Raw genomic sequence first — 24,438 nt, 5'->3', positions numbered from 1 at the left:
CAAGCGGAGGTAATTCTGCCTCCCTGCCCAGGGGCCTGGTCTGGAGGCAGTTTTGGTTGTCACAGTTTGCAGGGTGCAGGGAGGGCTGCTGCTGCCTTAAAGCAGGTAGAGGCCAGGGATGCAGCTCAACATACTACAGCGCACAATTAGCTGCCCCGACCACCAACACCAACCCTGAAACATCAGCAGTGCTGAGGCGGGGGAAAGCCAGGGTTAGAGGAGGTTTTAGTGTGAAACCCCAGAGAAGGGAAAGGCTGCCCACTCCAGTATTCTGGCCTGGAGAATTCCAGGGTCTGTACAGTCCACGGGGTCGCAAAGAGTCGGACACAACTGAGCGACTTTCATATACTTTCTTGGTATGAAAAAGTGCCTGGCTTGTGGTACCCCATCAGCAGACCTGAGTGCTCCTCAGCACCCAGCCTGGAGGCAAGAGAAGAGAAAGATGGTAGGAGGCAGTTGTACTCAGCATCGCATCCTCTCCAAACCCCTGGTTACAGTAAACCAGGTATATACCCTAATGCAGGGTTCCCCTCACCTGGAGCCCTCATATTCCAGGAAGGACGCTGGAGAGAGTTTGTTGAGCTTTGCTGTTTGTATAAGCAGAATTTTAAATTTTTATGAAGTCACATCTGTCTGCATTCCCTCTTAGGGTTTCTTCTTACACTTCTGATTTTTAGAAGTCCTTCACATTTGCTCCTCATACCTCATCAAGATTTGATAAATATTCTCTTCCATCTTCATACCAATTTCATATGGGTTGCCTTCTTTAAATATTTAACTGTTTAATTCAGTTTTTTCCAGAGGTGCTACAAGAATTCTTAGCGATAATGTAAGATGATCTTAGGAATTCCATTGATAAATATTTTGGGGGGTGGTGGTTTTGTGTTCTTTTCAAATGAGTATATTTTCATGATATGAAACCCATATTTTCACCGATGGCGTTGCTTAGGTTAAGAAGTTTTAAAAAGATGAGTCAATTTAAAAACTTAAGTAGATAGTAGAATGGGTAATAAACAAAATATGGCAAACTGCTGATAAGAATAGGAGCATTATTAGGGTCTGAGAAACACTAGTTAAATCCACTTGAAATTTATAAATCAGGGAACACTTAACCTGATTTCCCTCCAACTCACCTCCAGATTATTCATCAACTACTTCAAACCATTTATTGAATTTCTCATTGATGTAATTTTTAACAAATAATACATCAGTTCTAGACAATCTTTTTGTTCCATTAACTTTTCATTAATCTTGAGCTATGACCACACTTTTAATTACTATACTTGACTTAATATCTGGCCCAGCAAGTGTTCCCTCCCGACAAGGAGTGCTGATTTTGAAAACAGGGGTTGGGGTCAGGGTCAGGGCATGGTGAAAGGTCAGTGACTTGTGGACAGCAGCATGCCCAGGAGAGCCCCCGGGCTCTGACCTAAGTATAATAGATGATGGTTACAGGTCGGAGCTGGCCAGGTAGTCCCAGACCCTTGAATTAGAAGTGTGAGTGATCTGCCATCCCAAGGGGAAATGAAGAGAGACAAGAAAGAGATATTACGCATTGATTGCAACGTGAGGAACCTATGATACTCTGTGCAATTAAAAATTAGACTGTGTGTGATGAAATCTGAGCCCTGAAGGGAGGCCTGGAAGGAGACAAAGGGTGAGTCATAGCACCCTTCCTGCTGCCGGCTATCGGGCTATGAGGCAGATTGATTCTCACTGCAAACAGTGTTGAAAAGACATTTCAATCTATCAGGGAAACATAAACACACACGCACTCACATATACACACACACACACACACACACAATGTCATATCTACAAGTATGTGAATCGTAAAGAAATTTAGGATTTCTGGTTTCAAACTTAAAACTAGTGAGGAAATAGGCATTGGCTTCCCCCACAGAGTTCTTTAAATTAATTAATTAAGTTAAATGTTAATTAAATCACAATGATTTTGCAGTGATTTTAATTGTTTCTTTGAAGTATACTGGCACCTTGGCTGAAGGTCTAGATGGAACTTTAAAAAAATAGAAAAAGCATGAAAAACGTCTCCTCAAACCACATATCCTACAAATCAGTGGGGGAAATTATTTAATTTAACCATTAGTCTTGATCTTGGGCGGCCTTGGCCTGCAATGGCTTGGGGTCCCAGCCAGAGATTGAGGCCAGGTCATGGTGGTGAAGGAAATGGCAACCCACTCCAGTAATGTTGCCTGGAGAATCCCATGGACAGAGGAGCCTGGCGGGCTACAGTCCATGGGGCTGCAAAGAGTCAGGCATGACTGAGCGACTGTTACTCACTCACTCACGGTGGTGAAAGCACCGGATCCCAGCCACTAGACCAGTGGTCAGTGACCAGGGCCCTGGCGTTCAGCGTTGCAGAAAAGAATCCCAACCAAGACGGAAATAGTGAAGCAAGTTAGGTATTATATTAAGAAGAGAAAGAATTGCAGTACATGTGGATAGACACATGGGTGGACTCAGGGAGAGAAACAGAGTCGCTGAGTCACACCCTCGTGGCAGTTTGCATTACTTCTTTGGGACATTTCTTCTGGGTTTCCTTTGGCCAGTCATTATGATTTGCCTGGTTCACAGCCCGTGTTTGATATATCTCAGGATCTTCCCATGTGTGTGCATGCATCCCTTAGCCAAGGTGAGTTTTACCAAAAAGGCGTCTGGGTAGAACCTCCCTTAACATGACTCCCCTTTGGCCTCCAAGGAGCTTTTTCTGTGCATGTGTGGTCAGGAAGGTCTCCTGACTTTGGGAATAAGACAAGTGGTCTGAGCAGGGCCCAGCCTCCTCCCTTAATTGTCCTGCTAGCCTCCTCTTGGCATTTCAGTCAATAGGGGATGAATCTCCAATAGCTTTGCCCTGGGTGGGGGAGGTCCATCTGCCTCCTGCCTCAGTCTCACATACAACTTTTTAATAAAAACACACACAGAGCACAAAGTGGGCTGAATACCAAGGGCAGATAGACTTCTCTCTCCCCTGACCCAGTGCCACTGGCAAAGTAGGGTGAAACTTCATGGCCCTGTGGCCCCCACCCAGGACCGAGTCTGACAGAACTGCAGAAACGGGGGGACAGGAAAGGGCCTTAGAGAGCTTCGGCTCCCACAGCTTATCCTCTAGAGGAAGAAGCAAAGGACACTCATACTCACCCGTCTCCTGCTCCCCTACAGTGACACTGCTATTATTTTTCCTGCCACCAAAAAGCAAATCATTTTCACATTTGGTTGGAGGCACTGGTTGAGTCAGTCTCGCTACCTCTGTTAACTTCTGAGATCTTAAGTTTGGAGGCAGTGTGGCGGACAACATCTCACCACCAGCTGTTGTTGTTGTCACTCAGTCATGTCCAACTCTTTGGGACCCCATGGACTGCAGCACACCAGGCTTCCCTGTCCATCACCAGCTCCTGGAGCTTGCTCAGACTCATGTCCATTGAGTTGATGATGCCATCCAACCATCTTCTCCTCTGTCATCCCCTTCTCCTCCCGCCTTCAATCTTTCCCAGCATCAGGGTCTTTTCCAGCGAGTTGGCTCTTTGCATCAGATGTCCAAAGTATTGGAGATTCAGCTTCAGCATCAGTCCTTTTGATGAATATTCAGGGCATATTTCCTTTAGGGTTGATTGGTTTGATCTCCTTGCTGTCTGTCCAAGGGACACTCAAGAGTCCTCTCCAACACCACAGTTCAAAAGCATCAATTCTTTGGCACTCAGCCTTCTTCATGATCCAATTCTCACATCTGTACATGACTACTGGGAAAACCATAGCCTTGACTATACGAACCTTTGTAGGCAAAGTGATGTCTCTGCTTTTTAATACACTGTATAGGTTTTGTCATATCTTTTCCTCCAGTGGGCAAGGAAGGGTCTTGTAACTTCTTGGCTGAAGTCACCATCCACAGTGATTTTAGAGCCCAAGAAAACAATCTACCACTATTTACACTATTCCCCCATCTATTTGCCATGACGTGATGGGACCGGATGCCACGATCTTTGTTTTTTGAACAAAGTTGATTTTTAGGTCAACCTTTTCACTCTCCTCTTTCACTTTCATCAAGGTAAGTGAAAACAAAAGACAGAGGGCTGATGCTGAGTCAGGCTAGAGTAAAGGCTGAGTCATGCTACAGCAGGTGCTGAGTCCTGCTAAAGCATGCTAGCCTGCGGGGTTAACCAGAGGGGATGAATCCCAGAGGAGTCTGTCTCAAAGTCAGATGAAGTTCTCAAGTGGAAACCTAGGTGGGAATTGAAACAATGCTCAAGTGGGAGGCAGGAAAGGACCTGAGGTCAGCTTCCCGTCAGAGGCTTGGGTTTGTGGCTAGATCAGGATGCTGTCCCTTCTGGAGAAGCCGGGGTGAGAATGCATCCTCCCTCTGTACTTCTCCAAGGCGGGCTGCAGGAGCTCCTGGCGACTGAAGAGGGCTTTGCAAAAAAGAGCTGGATTTATAAATAATGCATTTCCTTTGTCTTGCAGGAATTCTGGAGGCAGAGGTACAATCAGATCAGCTGTGAACAGCTTACATAGCAAATCTAATAGGTTTGTAAATTAGATTTTGTGTTCATTTGTTTTTGCTGTAAGGCAGCTATTAATCTGCTTCTCCTCTTTGCTGGATGGTGCCCTTCTTACTTAGCAGATAGATCTGTTTCGTTTCACTTTGGCTTTGCGTTTCCTAATCAGTGTGAGGTGGGGGGAAGCTGTTGATAGAAGAGCCCAGGAAATGGCCCCCGGTCTAGAGGCTGCAGGAGATGGAAAATTCAGATGGGTAAGAGTCTTTCTGAAAAGGAGCCCACCCACTTAGAGGCACTTGAGCCACCAATGAGCTTATTCATAACTTGAATTTTAGCCAGATAATGGAGACTCAGGAATCAGGATTTTCAGCCCGTTTCATGGGGAGAGATAAAGATGGAAAATAGAGCACTCAGAAACTTTGTTGAGATCTCTTAAAAATATTTAGGAAGTCATCTCAGAACTGTTAACCTTGACTATTGAAAGTGAAGTGAAAGTCACTCAATCATATCCCACTGTTTGTGACCTCATGGACTATGCAGTCCATGGAATTCTCCAGGCCAGAGCACTGGAGTGGGTAGCCTTTCCCTTCTCCAGGGGATCTTCCCAACCCAGGGATTGAACCCAGGTGTCCCGCATTGCAGACGTATTCTTTACCAGCTGAGCCACAAGGGAAACCCATGATTACTGAAGGCACACTCTAAATCTAAAAGAGTGTTTCCCCAAATGACAGTCTTTGGCCAGAGGACAGCTTGATGCTGGAGAGTGAGAAGATGCTTTACAAGCCAACAGGCCCAGGCTTAACACTGGCTATGGTTGGACCATGCCTAGTCCCCATTCAGAGAATCTTCCTCTTGCACACCCCCTTACTGTAAATGGGGAAACTGAGGCTCAGAGTGATAAAGTAACTTGCCTGTAGTCTCACAGCTTGTGAAATCTTTCCACTACACCCTCTGCCTCTGTTCATGAAGACAGCAAAACTTGCAAAGGGTCAGGTCTTCTGTTTCCTTTGATAGCTCCCTTTAGGCCTGTCAGCTGGAGGAATACCCAAACGCTTGAATTTTCTGTTCTCTGCCAAAGTTGCGTATTTTTGAATCTCTGACAAGTAGTATCAGCCAGAGGAGTCAGAAATATTGGGAATGGAGGTATGTGGGGAGAAAGTGCCTCCCCCAAATAAATTTCTTCTCTACCTACAGAAGGCAAAATAGAGCCCTGGGTTTAGACCTATTAAAAGAATTTCATCTTTTTTAGCATGGCTGTTCCAAGGTAAATGCAGAGGACATAGATGTTTGGTTTGAATCCTTTCAAGCTCCAGAATTTGGCATCACAAATCCACTTGTCATTCTAACTGAGAGAATGTGCTGTCAGCACACACAAAAGGAACTTGTGATGTGACCCACATGCATCACTGTGGTTCCTGCGCTTTTAGAGATGTGATTGTAACCTGGTTTCTTAGAAACCCACTAGCATAGATTTCAAGCCGCTGAATTCAAGCAGGTCCTGTACTGCCTGAGTCAGGTGGGAAGATGATGTAGGCACCCAGAATTATGTATGAGTGGCCTCAGGCATTCAGAGCCAGCCAGCAACTTCATCCATCCAGGCTCCCCCAGGGTCAAATTCAAATTCAGCAAGCACTTATTTATTGAGCATCTGCTATGTTAGACCGTTGGGGAATGCAGAAACGAGTGAGGGAGGTCCCCTGCTGACAGTCTAGCGGGAGAGAGAAACAGAGCTCCGTAACTCTGGAACGAGGCGGGTATTTGAAGAGACATCTTACAAACGAGGGATAATGAGATAAGGCTACATCCCACTGCCCCAGTATGAGTTTTTGTTTTCCTCTTTATTACATTTGCAAACCATCTTATGATACGAGGTTGTTAATGCAAGTGCTCTGCTGAGTTTTGCAAAAGTGGCCTGAAGAAGGATTACTATTCTGACAGTGACTGCTAAGTTTCACTCAGAGGAAACATTGTGGGTGGGAGAAGGGAGAGAGATAGTTTATCACCCCCTTCCTGTCTCCCAGAATATATGTAGGTTATACCTGAGGGAGAGAGTTGGTGCATTCTAGAAGATAAATAGACTTCCTTCCCTTCCCAGGTAATAACTGCAATTTTGCTCCTCCAAAGAAGTTTACATTCAAGCTCGTGCAAAAACAAAACTATTAGGCTTGTCATTGGCTTGCTAACAGATCATGTCTCCCCTCTTCCTCTTTTCCCCCCCTCTTCCAGAGCTGAAGTTGTGATAAATGGCTCCTCGTCGCCAGCTGTTGTTGACAGAAGTAATGAAAGCATTAAGCACAACATCCAGCCAGCCTCGGCCAAATGGAGACACAACCAGACGCTCTCTCTGAGGATCAGGTAGTGGTAATTACCTCTAGGACAAGAGACAGACTTGGCCTTCTTCGGCACAAGCCGGCAAATTGCCACTCTCCATCACCTAAGAAAGTCAGAATAGAAATAAAATGTTTACCTCCCGCCGAGGCAGGTTTCATCTCTAAGCGATCAATTGGAAATAAAAACCCCAGACAAGCCCGGCAGCCCATGTGTGTGCGGCGACTGGAGTCGGGAGGTAGCAGGAGCAGCCAGCTGAGGTCCTGGGTTTTCGAGGAGCCAGGCTCGGTCAGCAGCAGAGAGAGCCTGGTGGGGATTGGAGGGGATGCACAGAGATCACAGATGGCTTCTTTCCAGAGGAGCCCGAAGCAGCAGTCCTCGCTGCTTCCATCCATCCCCCCCTGTCAGCAGCCAGGGTCCTCCCGTTTGCCTTTGGGGAGTGGTCCGCTCCCGTGGTCCTTGAGTCAGCAAGCCCCTCCCTGATGACATGAAAGTGAAAAGTCACATCCCGGCAGCAGGTGACCCAGGAGCTGACAGGACACCTAACCACAAAGGGAGGGTCTGTTTAACCAAAGAGCAGCTCTAGTCCTGATCTTTAAAAAAAAAAAAATTGATTCATTAAGTAATTTTTGGCTGTGCTGGGTCTGCTCGAACTTTCCTCCAGTTGCAGTGCGTGGGCTTCTATTTGCAGTGGATTCTCTTGCTGCGGAGCACGGGCTCTAGGGCATGTGGGCTCAGTGGTCACTGCGTGTGGGCCCAGTAGCTGCTGTGTGTGGGCTCAGTAGTCATCATGTATGGGCTCAGTGCTCGCCACCTGTGGGCTCAGTAGCTGCCGCATGTGGGCTCAGTAGTCACCACGTGTGGGCTCAGTAGCTGCCGCGTGTGGGCTTAGTAGTCGCCGCGTGTGGGTTCAGTAGTCATCATGTGTGGGCTCAGTGCTCGCCGCGTGTGGGCTCAGTAGTCATCATGTGTGGGCTCAGTGCTCGCCACCTGTGGGCTCAGTAGCTGCCGCATGTGGGCTCAGTAGTCATCATGTGTGGGCTCAGTAGTCACCACGTGTGGGCTCAGTAGTCATCGTGTGTGGGGCTCAGTAGTCATCACATGTGGCTCAGTAGCTGCTGCGTGTGGGTTCAGTAGTCATCATGTGTGGGCTCAGTGCTCGCCACGTGTGGGCTCAGTAGCTGCCGCATGTGGGCTCAGTAGTCATCATGTGTGGGCTCAGTAGTCATCATGTGTGGGCTCAGTAGTCATCGTGTGTGGGGCTCAGTAGTCATCACATGTGGCTCAGTAGCTGCTGCGTGTGGGCTCAGTAGTCATCATGTGTGGGCTCAGTAGTCACCACGTGTGGGTTCAGTAGTCGCCGTGTGTGGGTTCAGTAGTCATCATGTGTGGGCTCAGTAGTCACCGCGTGTGGGTTCAGTAGTCGCCGCGTGTGGGTTCAGTAGTCATCATGTGTGGGCTCAGTGCTCGCCGCGTGTGGGCTCAGTAGTCATCATGTGTGGGCTCAGTAGTCACTGCATGTGGGCTCAGTAGTCATCATGTGTGGGCTCAGTAGTCACCACGTGTGAGCTCAGTAGTCACCACGTGTGGGCTCAGTAGTCATCGTGTGTGGGGCTCAGTAGTCATCACATGTGGGGCTCAGTGCTCACCACGTGTGGGCTCAGTAGTCACCGCATGTGGACTCAGTAGTCATCATGTGCAGGCTCAGTGCTCACCGTGTGTGGGCTCAGTAGTCATCACGTGTGGGCTCAGTAGTCATCCCGTGTGGGTTCAGTAGTCGCCACATCTGGAATCAGTAGTCATCACTTGTGGGCTCAGTGCTCACTGTGTGTGGGCTCAGTAGTCACTGCATGTGGGCTCAGTAGTCACCACGTGTGGGCTCAGTAATCGTGTGTGGGCTCAGTAGTCATCATGTGTGGGCTCAGTAGTCATCGAGTGTGGGCTCAGTAGTCACCACGTGTGGGCTCAGTAGTCATCGTGTGTGGACTCAGTAGTCATCACATGTGGGGCTCAGTAGTCATCATGTGTGGGGCTCAGTGCTCACCACATGTGGGCTCAGTAGTCATCATGTGTGGGCTCAGTGCTCGCCACGTGTGGGCTCAGTAGTCATCGAGTGTGGGCTCAGTGCTCGCCACATGTGGGCTCAGTAGTCATCATGTGTGGGCTCAGTGCTCGCCACGTGTGGGCTCAGTAGTCATCACATGTGGGCTCAGTAGTCACCCCGTGTGGGATCAGTAGTCACCTCATGTGGGCTCAGCAGTCGCCATGTGTGGGCTCAGCAGTTGACGTTCCCGGGCTCCAGAGCCTGGGCTCAGCAGTCGTGGTGCACAGGCTCGGCTGCCCCTCGGCATGGGGAATCGTCCCGGATCTGGCATCAAACCCGTGTCTCCTGTGGATTCACCACCACTGGGCCCCCAGGGAAGCCCCTCCTGTCCTGATCCTTGCAGAGCGATGTTTCCAGAGCGGTGTGGTCATTGTTGGGCGGTGGGAATGGGGAGCTGTGGGGGAGGGATTCCGAGGTCGGCACGGTGGCCACTTGGCTTGGACAGAGCCGCGGTAGACCGGCACAGACTGGTCAGTGCAGCATCCATTCCCTTGCAGGCGTGCTGGGAGCTGACATGAATCAGACCTGCTCGCAGGAGACCAAGTGTCCCAAAGCTAGAGCCTGGCCGTGAGATACTGACAGTGGGCTGTGTCACTTCATAGGAATAGGTGGGAAAGCGCCTACTGAGCTGAGCGCTTCATTTGCTAAGGGGACTAAGAGGGCCGGCCAGGAGACAGTTGCCAGGAGCAGTGGGTTTTGAGGGATACTTAGGAGTTTGCCAGGCATGCCACGCTGCTGCCTGAAGTCTGGTGTCTGTGCTCAGCGTTGCTGGAGCACCCCTCGGGAGGAGGGGAGGAGGGGATGATGGTGTGGTAGCCAGGAACAGGCGGGAAAGCTCTGACATCACGGGGAGGCTGAGAACGAGGGGTGGGGGCCCAGGAGTCAGCCTGGACCTTAGCCGCCGGAACGGCCACCACGCGGAATGGGGAGCTGCCCCCTCAGGTGGGCTCACTGTCAAAATGCCCCCCACCCCCTGGTTCCTGAAGCTTGGCTTTGGGACCTGAGGAGGTGTGGGGAGTCGGGAGGATGAGCTGGGAGGGCTGGCAGCTGACAAAGCGCCTGAAGGAGTGGACCCCTGTCATTTCCCTTCTGCCCCCCTCATTCAGGGTCTCTTCTGAGGTCCCCGTGGTAGGGAGGCCCGGCCTTCGTCTTACACCCCAATAGCTGCTAGCCTGCCCTTACTGACCCCCGGTCAGCGGCCCCGGGGAGCACTAGGCCTGAGGCTGCTGTAGCAAATTTCCACCAACTTGGTGGCTTCAAACAAAAGAAAATGCATTCTCTTACTGTTCTGGGGGCCAGAATTGTGAGTGCGACCTCTGAAGGCTCCAGGGGAGACCGTGTCTTCACCCTTCCAGCTTCTGCTGACTCCAGGCGCTCCCCATCGTGTGGCTGAGCCACTCGTCTCCACCCCGTCTTCACAGAGCCTTTCCCTCTGTGTCTGTGCGTCCCCTCTCCTCTCTCTGATAAGGACACTTGTCGTTGGATTTAGGCCCAGCGGGGTAATCAAGATGACCTCGAGATCCTTAATTTAATTACGTTTGCAAAGATGCTGTTTCCAAATATAGCACCTCACAGTTCTCAAGGGTTAGGAAAGTGAAAGTTAAGTGAAAGTCGCTCAGTCGTGTCTGACTCTTTGCGACCCCGTGGACTATACAGTCCAAGGAATTCTCCAGGCCAGAATACTGGAGTGAGTAGCCTTTCCCTTCTTCAAGGGATCTTCCCAACCCAAGGATCGAACGTAGGTCTCCCACACTGCAGGCGGATTCTTTACCAGCTGAGCCACAAGGGAAGCCCAAGAATACTAGAGTGGGTAGCCTGTCCCTTCTCCAGGGGATTTTCCCAGCCCAGGAATCGAACCAGGGTCTCCTGCATTGCAGGTGGATTCTTTACCAGCTGAGCTACCAGGGAAGCCCCATGTACTTGGGGGAGCCCCTATTCACCCCAGACTTGCCTGGTGGCTCATATGATAAAGAATCTGCCTACAATTGAGGAGACCCAGATTCCTTCCCTGGGTGGGGAAGATCCCCTGGAGAAGGGAATGGCAATCCACTGCAGTATCCTTGCCTGGAAAATCTCATGGACAGGAGCCTGGTGAGCGATAGTCAATGAGGTCACGGAATCAGACATGACTGAGCAACTAACACTTTCACTTTCATTCACTCCAGTGTGGCTCAGTGGTAAAGAAACTGTCTGCCAATGTAGGAGATGCAGGTTTGATCTCTGGGTTGGGAAGATCCCCTGGAGAAGGAAATGGCAACCCACTCCAGTATTCTTGCCTGGAAAATCCCATGGACAGAGGAGCCTGGCAGGCTACAGTCCACGGGGTCTCAAGAGGCAGGCATGATGAGTGACTGAGCAGACATGTGCACCAGCTGTGAGTGAAAGCTTTCTGCCAGAACAAGCCCACCTGTGATCTCCACTTACCCTTTCTCCCACCACTGGGTAGAGAAAAGACATCCCCACCCCTTTGGAGAAGAACAGACTGTGGCCTTCATAGGGAGCGTGCAAACGCACAGCCACCCCGGCAGGAACAACGTGCCTTCACCCAGCGGGGAAAAGGATCTCCTTCATCTTCCTTCAATTAGTCACCAACATTATTCATAATAAAGATTCTGTGAGTGATTTGGAATGCTGTTTAATAATTGGTAGTAATTTCTCATAATTAGTTAGAAATTAATTCAGGCACAGAGGAATTTCTCTATGGGCTTTCTGGGGGCTCTTTGCTTTTAAATACTCTGGGGTAAGCAATTGGAAAAGTTTCAGCAATTTCCAAGCCATATTAGTTTGTCAATTGCGTCATCTTTGGTAAAGGTTCAGTAAATAAAAACAATGCCTCTGTTTTCCATTAAGAGATAGAAATTATTCATCAAAGGTGGTTTCCCATGCATGAAAACATGAGATTCAGGTCATTAATAAGGCAAGACCAGTGGAAGAAGAGCATCATGCCCTGTCAAGCATTCTAGCCACCCCTGGGCAATGCCAAAGGCTCCCAAACCTGGACCCACCTAAGAGTCCCCTGTGGAGCCTTTCAAAGGGTGCTGAGACCCGCACCATGCTGAGAATCAGGATTTCTCAGGTGTCAACCTGGACCTTCTGAATTCTTTATGGTTCCTCAAGTGATTGAATGTTCACCCCACAGGAATACATCACAGGTTGTGACAATCTCAGAGAACATGGACTCTTGGGGATCAGTGTTACCATCTGCCCAATGGGGCAGCCACCTTGCAAATCCTTACATTTGCAAAATCTGTGATGGTCCTGTCCCTCTGGAGCTTGGTGGAAATGAAGAACAATCTCATCCTATCTGTTCTAGATGGGGGCTCGCTTGCTATAGGAAGTGAAGTTAATTCCAGCTGATCTGGGTACCAGATTTCCTTCTCCTGATGACTTGAATCATGTCTAAAAATCTTTGGGGCAGTGTGTGTGTGTGTGTGTTAGTCACTCAGTCATGTCCGACTCTTTGCAACCCCACGGACTGTATAGCCTGCCAGACTTCTCTGTCCATGGGATTCTCCAGGCAAGAATACTGGAGGGGGAAGACATTCCCTTCTCCAGGTGGTCTTCCTGAGCCAGGGATTGAACCCAGGTCTCCTGTACTAACCGGTGGACTTGTTACTATCTGAACCTCCAGGGAAGCCCTTGGGACAGTATACAGTTTTTATAATAAAACCTCCAGTTAGGATCCCCAACTTCTTGGGATAAAATTCCCCAGGGGATTCTGAGAAGATTCCGGTCTGACCACATCCCATCCCATTTATGTGCTCTGCTGGATGATTCTGGAACTTTCCCCCCAGAACTCACCCTGGAGCCGAGAGAGCTGTCCTCTTATTTTGTCCTCCACACAAAGCAGTGCTGCACTAATAGACCAGACCTCTTTGGGCTTCGTAAATCGCAATTGACAAACGCCAAGCTAGATAGCAGTGAGGAGGGCCAGAGAGCCCACAGCACAGAACGGACCAGCGCCGAGACTTCAGGCCGTGTTCTCGGGCCCACCGAGGGGGAGTGGCTGACACCCCCCTGCCGTCTGGGAGGCCCCTGTGGCCCAGACACGGCTGCCAAGGAGGAAAGCGGGCCCTGAGGAGAAGGGACAGGTGTCACCTTGGGTTCCGGTTCCAACTCAGGACTGCTTGTCAGATGGTGACCCTGAATCCCGCTCAGAGAAGGGGGTCTGACATAGGATGACTGCAGTCTGGGTTTGCCCAAGGTTCAGGGACACAGTTTGTCCCTGGGGCACAGAGCTTTCAGCCTAAGACCGTGCTTTCCTAGGCAAACCAGCTCGATGGGTCACCCTTCCTTCAAGATCCCTCCGTGATGAACTCGCATTGAGTCCTAATGACGGCATTTCCCAGGGCGGGTGTCTTCTTAGAAAGGGGGTGTGAGCACAGCCACCAGATTGGCCTCTGGGCCACTTTGCCAGTCTCTGCCTGGAACCTGTTCTGAGGGCATCTGACCTCTCACTTCACCTGGGTGCGGGTCTGCGGCAGCTCTGCAGGGTGACCGAGGAGAGGAAAAGCCAGGTGGGCAAAAGGCAGCTGGCAACAGCAGACTTTTTCCTCATGTGTGTTTGGCTTTTGCAGGAAGCAAATCTTAAAGTTCTTGGATGCTGAAAAGGATATTTCTGTCCTCAAGGGGACCCTGAAACCTGGAGATATTATTCATTACATCTTCGACCGAGACAGCACAATGAACGTGTCCCAGAACCTCTATGAGCTCCTCCCCAGAACGTCTCCACTGAAAAACAAGCACTTCGGGACGTGTGCCATCGTGGGCAACTCCGGGGTCTTGCTGAACAGCGGCTGTGGGCAGGAGATTGACACCCACAGCTTTGTCATCAGGTAACCGCAATAGGTGCTCTGGACCCAAAGTGGCAGGCATTGCCAGTTATCCCAAGAGGCTGAAACCAGGCTAGTTGGCTTAGGTTCCTGTGCATTAGAATTGCTCGGGTAGCCTTGAAAAGTCCCAAAGTCCAGGCTGTGCCCCAGACCATTTAAATCCATCTAAAGGGTCAGAGCCCAGGGAGCCTTAGGGCTTCTGATGTTCAACCCAGACTGAGTATCGCTGATCTAGAACGGAAGCAGGCAGACTCTGTCCCACCGCCTGTTTTTATCAATAAAGTTTTATTGAAACAACAGCCAAGCTCATTCATGCTCGTGTCCTCAATGGCTGTTTTCTCACGGCAGTGGATTAGTTGGGCAGAGTTGAAGAATCAAAACAGAGACAGCATACAGCCCACAAGCCTAAAATAATATCTGGCCTCTTACAGAAAAATTTGCTGACCCCTGGACAGAGCCCAGTACAGAATGTCGGTAAAAAAAAAAAATAGTCTCTTGGCCAGTTTTTGGTCCAAGCTTATAAAACTCTTTTAAGGTATATGCTACTAGTATCTTTATTACCATGTAGACAAAACCTGGGAACTGAGGGGGCAACAGAGAAATTTGGATTTGTACATGACTGTTACTCTCTCCAAAGTATCAGCTCTCATTTTCCAGTCACCTGGGGACACATTTGGACCCAGTTACCCACAGCCCTGACATCTGACCCCCCAACCCAGACTCAGAAACAAGGCCTTGCTGTCCCTTGATCAAAAATAGGGCACACAGAGCCTCAAATTTCATCCCAAACACACCCCGGCCCTGGCGGAACCGCGTCTCATGTTTCTATTGGGCCCGTCTTCATGCAAAGAGAGCCTTGTCCTCGGCTTTGGGAAGTGGCCTTATCACAGAGCTCCCTGGACCTCAGGACGTGGGACTTGACGGTGTCCTGACTCCTGTGTCCGCTGTGTTGGACGCGCCACCGCGGCCCAGCACCCACCCTTGTTTTAATTTGTTATCCTTTGCCTGGTTCTGTCTGTGCCTGGCATCCCCGGTGGCTCAGTCCTTTTTTTCAAAGCCCTCGAGTCTAAAGACTGGAGCCGGAGGCAAGAAGGGGAGGGAAGTGGCAGGTTTGTCTGATCTGAAGCCAGAGAAGAGGTGAGGGGTAGGTGAAAGTGTTAGTTGCTTACTCGTGTCTGACTTTTTGTGACCCCATGGACCGTAGCCCACCAGACTACTCTGTCCATGGGATTGTCTAGGCAAGAACACTGGAGTGGGTTGCCATGCCCTCCTCCAGGGGATCTTCCCGACCCAGGGATCAAACCTGAGTCTCCTGCATTGCAGGCAGATTGTTTATCACCTGAGCCACCAGAGAAGGTCTTGGTAGGAAGAATGTTAAAGATGCAAAGGGACCAGTGACCTCCTGGGGACCAGGGCAGAGGTGACCTGATTTTCACGGTGATCTTTCTTTGCTCCACCCAGCCTGGCCCCAAGATTTCCAGAGGCCGCGGCAGGTTCTAGTCAACATTTTGTTTTGGACACTTGCACAGAGAGATGAGCAGCATGGTGTCCGGAGTCTGGTCTTGGCTCTGCTGCCCTTTTGTCACTTGACTCGGAGCATGTCACTCCCCTTTCTGGGCCTCGGTTTCATCATCTGTAAAATGGGTAGTTGGGCTGGTGGTCTCTGAACTTCAATGAGTGTATGAACCACCTGAGCTTACCAAGAGGCAGGGTCATCAGGCTGGGGTGAGGCCTGACTAATGCCTTTGGGCCGATGCGTGGAGCACACCTGGAGAGGCTCAGCCACAGCCTGCTTTGCCTCTCCTGGGACCCACATCCGCAGTGGTCTACACACACTTAGAAAAGAGGGAGCTGCTTGAAGCAACGTGTGGTTGTCCTTTGACCTTGACTCCATGGCTCTTGCAGATCTGCGTGTCTGTGGGGCAGCCTTGTGTGGTCTTTAGGGACAAAAGTCAGATGGCCCGGCTGTGTACACACCTCCATTTGATGCCAGATGGCAGCACCCGCGACACACAGGCCCTTTGCCATCTCACTCTGCTTGCCGCTCCAGCCTCATCCCCACTGCACAATGTGCCTCTCTCAGACCAGATCACCAGCCTTCCCCTACATACCAGCACGTGTCCACACCTCTCTGCCCCAGGGATACATTCACTGGGGCCGCAGTGTGATGTTTCCTAAGCTGCCCAGTTATAAGACTCAGCTGAAGAGCTTGTAAAAATAGCTATCAATTCCTCAACTCGCCTGCTGAATCCAGATCTCCAGGTGAGGGACCTGGGGAGTCTGTATCTTTAACCAGTGCCTGAGGTGATTCTCCAGCTCTTGCAAGCTGGAGAAACACTCTCCTGAGGAGCCTCACCCACAAACGGGCTTCTGCTCTTCCGTCCTCCTAGACTTCCTGCCACGGTTCCCACCTCCGGAAGACCACCCGAAGCGCCTCCTCCCTGGGAGGATGCTGGTAACTACACATGTACTGCGCTCTCCCTGTGGCCCAGCAGCTTTCTAAGTACCGTGGATGTCTAGGCACTGCCCTTTCATCCCTAGGAGGGGGTCCTGCTGTGATCTCCATCATAGAAGCTGTTGTGACTGTTCCTTAGGCAGTGGGGAAGCTCTCAGAAAGCAGAGAGGTTGAGCAGGTGACCTGGAGTCACACGGGTAGAACGTACTAAGTCGCTTCAGTCGTATCTGACTCTGGGTGACTTTATGGACTGTAGCCCGCCAGGCTCCTCTGTCCATAGGATTCTCCAGGCAAAAATACTGGAGTGGGTTGTCATTTCCTCCTCCAGGGGATCTTCCCGGCCCAGGGACTGAACCTGCATCTCTTATGTCTCCTGCATTGGCAGGCAGGTTCTTTACCACTAGCGCCACCTGGGGAGCCCAGGTAGAAAGTATCAGAGCTGAATTCTGAACCCAGGAGTGTGTCTTTGGAGCCCACGCTCTGTCACCTGATGTGACCAGGTCACACTTGCTTATAGCATGGTCATCATGTGGGCTGAGGGCTCTTCTACAAGATCCTGAGCGCCAGAAGGCAGGCACTGTACCACTCCTGGGCCCAGCAAGGTTCTGTGAATGTGCTGGAGAGAGTGTGCTCAGTCGTGTCTGACTCTTTGCGACCCCATGGGCTGTAGCCCATCAGGCCCCTCTGTCTGTGGGATTCTCCAGGCAAGAATACTGGAATGGGTTGCCATTTCCTCCTCCAGGGGATCTTCCCAAACCAGGGATCAAACTCGCATCTCCTGCATTGGCGGGAGGACTCTTCCACTGCTGAGTCACCTGGGAAGCCCACAAATATGCTAAGGACCCGATAAATATACATAGCAGGAGAAGAAGAAACAGGGATGCCAGAAGGGACCAGAAAGTGCAGGAAGGTACCCTGGGTCTTTGTTTGGGGATGAGGAGGAAGCAAGGGGAGTAAAGGATGGATAGAGTTAAGGATATGCAGTGCTGCCTTGGCTTTCCCCGAAGGGTCATTCATTGCTGCCTTTTCGTCCGGCAGGTGCAACCTGGCCCCTGTGCAGGAGTATGCCCGGGATGTGGGGCTCAAGACTGACCTGGTGACCATGAACCCCTCCGTCGTCCAGCGGGCCTTCGAGGACTTGGTCAACGCCACGTGGCGAGAGAAGCTGCTGCAGCGGCTGCACAGCCTCAACGGCAGCATCCTGTGGATCCCCGCCTTCATGGCCAGGGGCGGCAAGCAGCGTGTCGAGTGGGTCAACGAGCTCATCTTGAAGCACCGCGTCAACGTGCGTACTGCATACCCCTCTCTGCGCCTGCTGCACGCCGTCCGCGGGTGAGCGGCCCCGGGGTGCGGGAGGGGTGGGGGGGCCGTATTCCTTTCCCAGCTGCATCTGCAGCCCTCACTCACTAGTTGTCTAACTTCTGCAAGTCGCCTGGCCTTTCTGAGCCTCGTGTCCTGGAGAAGTGGGTCGGCAGATGGGCAGCATGTGGCATGCCAGTGTTGACCGAGGGGTATTGCTTGCCCAGAGAGCCATGTGGAGAATGATCTGCCAACAGCTGTTGAGCGGAGAAGGAACCATAAGGGGGCAGGAACAGAAGCAGGAATATTTGTTGGGAAGCTCTTGCAGGAGTCCAGGCTGGGACTTACAGTGACTTAGACTGAGATGCTGGGCGTGAATGTGCCACAGTGTGGCCAGATTTGCTAGAACATTTGGAGTAGCATCTAAGTGTTAGTTGCTCAGTCATGTCCAACTCTTTTGTGAAAGTCACAGACTGTAGCCCGCCAGGCTTCTCTGCCGTGGGGTTTTCCAGGCAAGAACACTGGAGTGGGTTGCCATGCTCTTCTCCGGGGATCTTCCCGACCCAGGGATAGAACCTGGGTCTCCTGCAATGCAGGCAGGTTCTTTGCTCTCTGAGCCACCAGGGAAGCCATTTGGAATAGAGGCGGCAGGACTTGCCAATGGATTCTGTTTAAGGACCTCAAGGCGTGAGAGAAAGAGAAAATCTTAAGGTGACTGTCAAGATTAGAGGTGGAGCAGATGCTTGGTCGGTGGTGTCATTTTCTGTGATGGGAGAATTTGGGGGAAGTTTGTGTGTGTTTGGGCATGTTGAGAAACAGAGCTTTTTCTTGGACATCTTAAGTATGAGATGTCTATCACAAATATACCCCGCCACACTCCTGACCCCCGTCTTGGTCCTGCATCTAATGATTCATCCAGTCTCCTGGCAGTTCACAGTCTTGCTCTGGTGTCGTAAGACAGTTTCTGAGGCATATTGGAATGATCTTCACTGGGGCCTTAGCCTAACTCGGTGTGACCTGGGAAGCCCTCTGAGCCACCCAGAAAGGACTCATGCTATTCTCATAAAGGTGACCCCTCGAGGCACCCAAGCCTGTGACCCACACTGGTCTCATTAGAGTAGGTATCAGTACAGAAACTCATTGCTCCCAAGAAAGACCCAGAGAAACACGCGGTGAGAGACATTCGTGGCTGATGGAGCAGAGTGGTACCTGCGTGGACCAGGGCTCACTGGGACCACATCCCTCATCCTGGAGGCTGACCTGTCAAGCCTCCCGTTAGCGCCCACTTCACCTCCCCGCCCCCACAGGGAGCTTCCCTGGTGGCTCAGACAATAAAGAATCATCCCGCAATGCAACAGGCCCAGGTTCACCTCTGGGTCCAGAAGATCCCCTGGAGAAGGGAATGGTCACCTTCTCCAGTATTCTTCCCTGGAGAATTCCAGTGACAGCAGAGCCAGGCGGGCTACCGTTCATGAGGTCACAAAGGGCCAGACACGACTGAGTAACTTTCAGCTCAGCTCATCCCCTCCTAGGGCGGGGCTGCCGCAGCAACCCCAACTCATCGGTTCATTCTCCATGCCTTTAACGTCATTTCTTCCTGGAAGGAGGTCTTTATGTGATTTGGAGGTCAGAGGATATAAGGGAAGGAGATGAACTGCCTGTTGGTAAAGAGAGAAAAAGTCCCTTGGCTGGGGAATGGGCAACCACCTGGAAGAAACGATGCAACCAGAGCTATTTCCAGCTATAATTGACTCACTTTCACCTGTCAAAATAGCATTAAGAGCCAGTAATAAACCCTTTAAACAAACAGGCTGTTAATCCTGAGATTGCCTCGTCTTCCTTTGCAGGAACTCCCAGGAGGAAATAGTGCAGGAGAGACAAATGGAGAGGGCTTCTTCTTTTAGCAAGCGGAGGAGGTGGGGGATGAGGACTTCGGGGGCTTGGGACAGATTTCTGCCAAGGACCCCCTCCCTCTGCGGGGCCTTGTAGGGTTTGTGTCCAGCGGGGATCATCGAGGAGATGAACAGTGTCTGTATTGAGAGGAAGGGCTTGCCTCTGTCTTGATGGGAGCTTATCTGGTGTTTACTGCAAGAAGAAGAATGGGCTGATAAGGGGGGCAGAGCAAAGGCCCCTGAGAAAAGACCAAGGGGTCATAGAGGAGAGGGCTCAGGAGGAAGCTGGCTAAGAGGCAATCTGGCCTAGCGTCAAAAACATGGGTTTGGGAGGGAGGGACACCTGGGTTCACATTCCTGCTCAGTTACTCCTTAGATGCGTGACGAGCTTGACCAGGCGGCTTGTCTCACAAGCCCTGCCTTCTCTGTGTGTCCACTGGGGAGCAGGAGCCACGACAGAAGGTACTGTCCTCGGTCCTAGACGGTGTGGCCTCTGCCACACAGGGAGACAGGCAGTCAGGCATGGCTACTGCCGTCACGGCAGCTGCCTCCAACCCCCGGCCGAGGGAGTAGACTTCTTCTGTAGCCTCGAGAGGTAGAATTAGGATCAGAGGGTGAAACCACAGAAAGGAAAGTACATTTAGGCTCCATCTGATAAAGGTTTCTCAAGAACAGTGGACCAAGTCAAATTCACCTGTCAGGAGCCCTTCACCTCAAAGTTCCAAGACGGGCTGTAGTTTGCAGAATAATCTCATTTCCTTATTAAAACTCTACTTATGAGGTTTTTAATCCAGTCTAAACCCTGTTTATGCGATAAGACCAGATAAACACTTTTTATTGTGGTAAAATATGCACCACACAAAATTTACCATTTTAACCATTTATATCTGTACAGTTCAATAGTGTCCAGCATATTCACATTGTTGTGAAACAGATCTCCAGAATGTTTTAATCTTTCAAATCCAAGATTCTGTATGCATTAAACACAAGTCCCCTTTTCTGTATATATCCAAGCTCTGGTATCCACCATTCTACTTCAGGCACTATAAATTTGGCTACTTTAGATACCTCATATTAAAGTTGCTCAATTAAAGTGTAAGTTGCTCAATTGTGTCTGACTCTTTGTGACCCCATGAACTGTATTCACCAGGCTCCTCTGTCCATGGAATTCTCCAGGCAACAATATTGGAGTGGGTAGCCACTTCCTTCTCCAGGGGATCTTCCCAACCCAGGAAGATCAAACCTGGACCTCCTGCATTGCAGGCAGATTCTTTACCATCTGAGCCACCAGGGAAGCCCATTAGTTCCCCTAAAAGACACCTCCTATAAGTAAGTAAAGTAATACTTATATGAGTATTACTTATATAGTATCTGCTTTGTGACTGGCCTGTTTTGCTTAATGTAATGTCCTCAAGGTTCATCCGTGTTGTAGCACGTGTCAGAATTTCCTCCGTTTTGAAGGCTGAATAGCATTCTATTGTGTATAAATGTCATGTTTTGTTTGTCCATTTATCCATCAATGGACATTTAGGTTGCTTTCACCTTTTGACTCCTGTGAATAGTGTTGCTATGAAGATGGGTGTGCGAATATCCCTTTGAGAACCTACTTTCTGTTCTTGGGATATACACTCAGAAATGGAATCTTTGGATTATACAGTGGTTCTATTTTTAATTTTTTCAGGACTCTCTATACAGTTTTCCACGGTGGCAGCACCATTTTACAGGCCACCAACAGTGTACAAGAGTTCCAGTTTCTCCACATTCATGCCAACATTTGTTGTTTGATTTCTCCACATCCTTACCAACATTTGTTATTTTGTTTTTTGAGAGTAGCCCATTTTAACCATTTTAAAGTGTACAGTTCATTCAGAAGAAATTCACTATTACAGAAAAACGTAGGCGAATGTCTATGATCTTGGGTTTAGCAATGGTTTCCTAAGTATGACTTGAAAAGAACAGGCAACAATGACAATAATACAATAGATAAAAATGGACTTTGTCAAAATTAGAACTCTGTGTGTGCCAATAAAGCAACACACCAGAGAGTTAAAAGATAAACCATAGAATAGGAGAAAATATTTACAAATCATGTATCTATCAAGGGATTAACATTCAGAATATATAGAGAACTCTGATAACTTAAAAACAAAAAAATCAAACAACTCACTTCAACAATGGCCAAAGATTTGAATAAACATTTCTCCAAAGAAGATATACAAGGAACCAATAAGTACATGAAAAGGTGCTCAACATCACTAATCACTAGGGAAGTATAAGTCAAAACCACAATGCATTGCCACTTCACACCCACTTGGATGGCTATTATCAAAGCAGTGGAAAATAAAAAGTGGGAGGAAATTGACATTGTTGTGCTTGCTGATGGGACTGTCAAGTGGGAATTGACTTTGAGACACCGTGTTTCTCTGTTTTACAAATGAGGAACCTGATGCCCAGACAGGTTTTGTGACTTATATGAGGTCACCAAGTTTCTGTATTTGGGCACACTATGACTGTGTGGATCACAATAAACTGTGGAAAATTCTGAAAGAGATGGGAATACCAGACCACCTGACCTGCCTCTTGAGAAACCTGTATGCAGATCAGGAAGCAACAGTTAGAACTGGACATGGAACAACAGACTGGTTCCAAATAGGAAAAGGAGGATGTCAAGGCTGTATATTGTCACCCTGCTTATTTAACTTATATGCAAAGTACATCATGAGAAATGCTGGCCTGGAGGAAGCACAAGCTGGAATCAAGATTGCCGGGAGAAATATCAATAACCTCAGATATGCAGATGACACCACCCTTATGGCAGAAAGTGAAGAAGAACTAAAAAGCCTCTTGATGAAATTGAAAGAGGAGAGTGGAAAAGTTGGCTTAAAGCTCAACATTCAGAAAACTAAGATCATGGCATCTGGTCCCATAACCTCAAGGCAAATAGATGGGGATACAGTGGAAACAGTGTCAGACTTTATTTTGGGGGGCTCCAAAATCACTGCAGATGGTGATTGCAGCCATGAAAGTAAAAGACACTTACTTCTTGGAAGGAAAGTTATGACCAACCTAAACAGCATATTAAAAAGCAGAGATATTCCTTTGTCAACAAAGGTCTGTCTAATCAAAGCTATGGTTTTTCCAGTGGTCATGTATGGATGTGAGAGTTGGACTATAAAGAAAGCTGAGTGGCAATGAATTGACGCTTTTGAACTGTGGTGTTAGAGAAGGCTCTTGACAGTCCCTTGGACTGCAATGAGATCCAACCAGTCCATCCTAAAGGAGATCAGTCCTGGGTGTTCATTGGAAGGGCTGATGTTGAAGCTGAAACTCCAATACTTTGGCCACCTGATGCAGAGAGCTGACTCATTTGAAAAGACCCTGATGCTGGGAAAGATTGGGGGCAGGAGGAGAAGGGGACGACAGAGGATGAGATGGTTGGATGGCACCATCCATCCACCCGGGTTTGGGTGGACTCCGGGAGTTGGTGATGGACAGGGAGGCCTGGCGTGCTGTGGTTCATGGGGTCGCAAAGAGTCGGACACGAGTGAGCGACTGAACTGAGTGAGTTCAGGGGGCTGGGAACTGCTGCACTCCCCAGGGGGCCTGAGCAAACCACAGTGGGTAGCAGCGTATCAAGACTCCACCGGCACAGTGCCATTGTCCCAAACACAGGTCAGCCTCCCCACCGGGCGGAACAGACAGGAAGGTCAGCACACCTCGGAATAAACATATGAGATAGATTCTGTTTCCAGACCGATTTTACTCATAAGGAAACAGGCTCAGGAATGCTAAAAGAGAATCACCTGAGCTCACTCAGATGGGGAGGAGGGGGATTAGAATCCACAATAGAGGTTTCAAAGTTCTCTGCTCCTCCCACCGCCACCCTGTTCCCGTGTCCTTGACAGACAGACTGATCTCTGTCTGTTGACCACTGATGCCCCAGAGTCACTAATTGATTGACTACCAGCCTCCTGTCCTGCCAACTGTCCCCATTTTTTTTTCACCTGTGACTTACATGAAGGCAGGGGCTTCGCAGGTGGCTCAGTGGTAAAGAATCCGCCTGCCAATGTGGGAGACGTAGGAGATGCAGGTTCAATCCCTGGGTCAGGAAGATTCCCTAGAGGAGGGCATGGAAACCCACTCTGGTATTCTTGCCTGGAGAATTCCATGGACAGAGGAGCCTGGCCGGCTACAGTCTATGGGGTTGCAAAGAAACAAGACCTGGCAACTAAACCACAACAGCACAGACGCATGTGAAGGCCTCAGTTGTCTGATTAGCAAATTCACAGGCGGTGTGACTTTGGGGAATTCCCAATATTTGGGTCCTCAGCGTTGAATGCAAATTTCTCTTGTCAGGCTGAAGTGAAAGTGTTAATCACTCAGTCATGTCCGACTCTTTGCAACCCCCTGGACTATAGCCAGCCAGTCTCCTCTGTCAATGAAAATCTTCAGGCAAGAACACTGGAGCGGACAGCCATTCCCTTCTCCAAGGGATCTTTCCAACCCAGGGATCAAACTTGGGTCTCCCACATCACAGGTGAATTCTTTACCGTCTGAGCCATGAGGGAAGCCCTTGTCAGGCTGAAACAATGAGCCAATCTAAGAGGAAGATATTTCATATGAATGAATGAATGCAAGACTCTCTACTTGGGTTCCAAACAATTGTACGGGTACAGAGGGATCAGCAGATGTGTGGTCGCTCAAAGGGATAACGTGATCGTAACATCTTATCTTTGAGAGTCAGGGAGTTCAGTTATGCCTTGGTCAAATCCCACTCAGAAAACCTCATTCAGTTTTGGGTACCAGGCTGGAGAGGGACCACAGGGGCAAAGAAATTCAAAAGTTGAAAGGATTTGAAAAGAGCAGTCTCCAAAGAGCATGACAGCAGTCTTTCTTCATTCAGCAAATGCTTACAGGCACCTTGAGGGTTCCAGGCCTGTGCTGGGGAAACACAAAAATCATTAAATGAAGGCTCCTGCCTTGAAAGAGTCACTGATTTGGGCTGTGAGGCTGCAGG

General features: G+C 49.6%; 1 protein-coding gene across 1 annotated transcript in view; it reads left to right on the top strand.

Moving 5' to 3' along the window:
• The window catches only part of ST8SIA2 (ST8 alpha-N-acetyl-neuraminide alpha-2,8-sialyltransferase 2), a 72,257-nt gene that overhangs the window by 36,581 nt on the left and 11,238 nt on the right, over positions 1-24,438 (top strand). The window contains exons 2-5 of the mRNA XM_065906303.1: positions 4,477-4,539; positions 6,738-6,866; positions 13,521-13,778; positions 17,269-17,562. Coding sequence (XP_065762375.1) covers positions 4,477-4,539; positions 6,738-6,866; positions 13,521-13,778; positions 17,269-17,562 — 744 coding nt within the window. The remainder of the gene's footprint in view (positions 1-4,476; positions 4,540-6,737; positions 6,867-13,520; positions 13,779-17,268; positions 17,563-24,438) is intronic.

The sequence above is a fragment of the Muntiacus reevesi genome, chromosome 15 (assembly GCF_963930625.1).
Source record: "Muntiacus reevesi chromosome 15, mMunRee1.1, whole genome shotgun sequence".
Taxonomy (NCBI): domain Eukaryota; kingdom Metazoa; phylum Chordata; class Mammalia; order Artiodactyla; family Cervidae; genus Muntiacus; species Muntiacus reevesi.
This window is presented reverse-complemented; position numbering and strand designations above follow the sequence as displayed.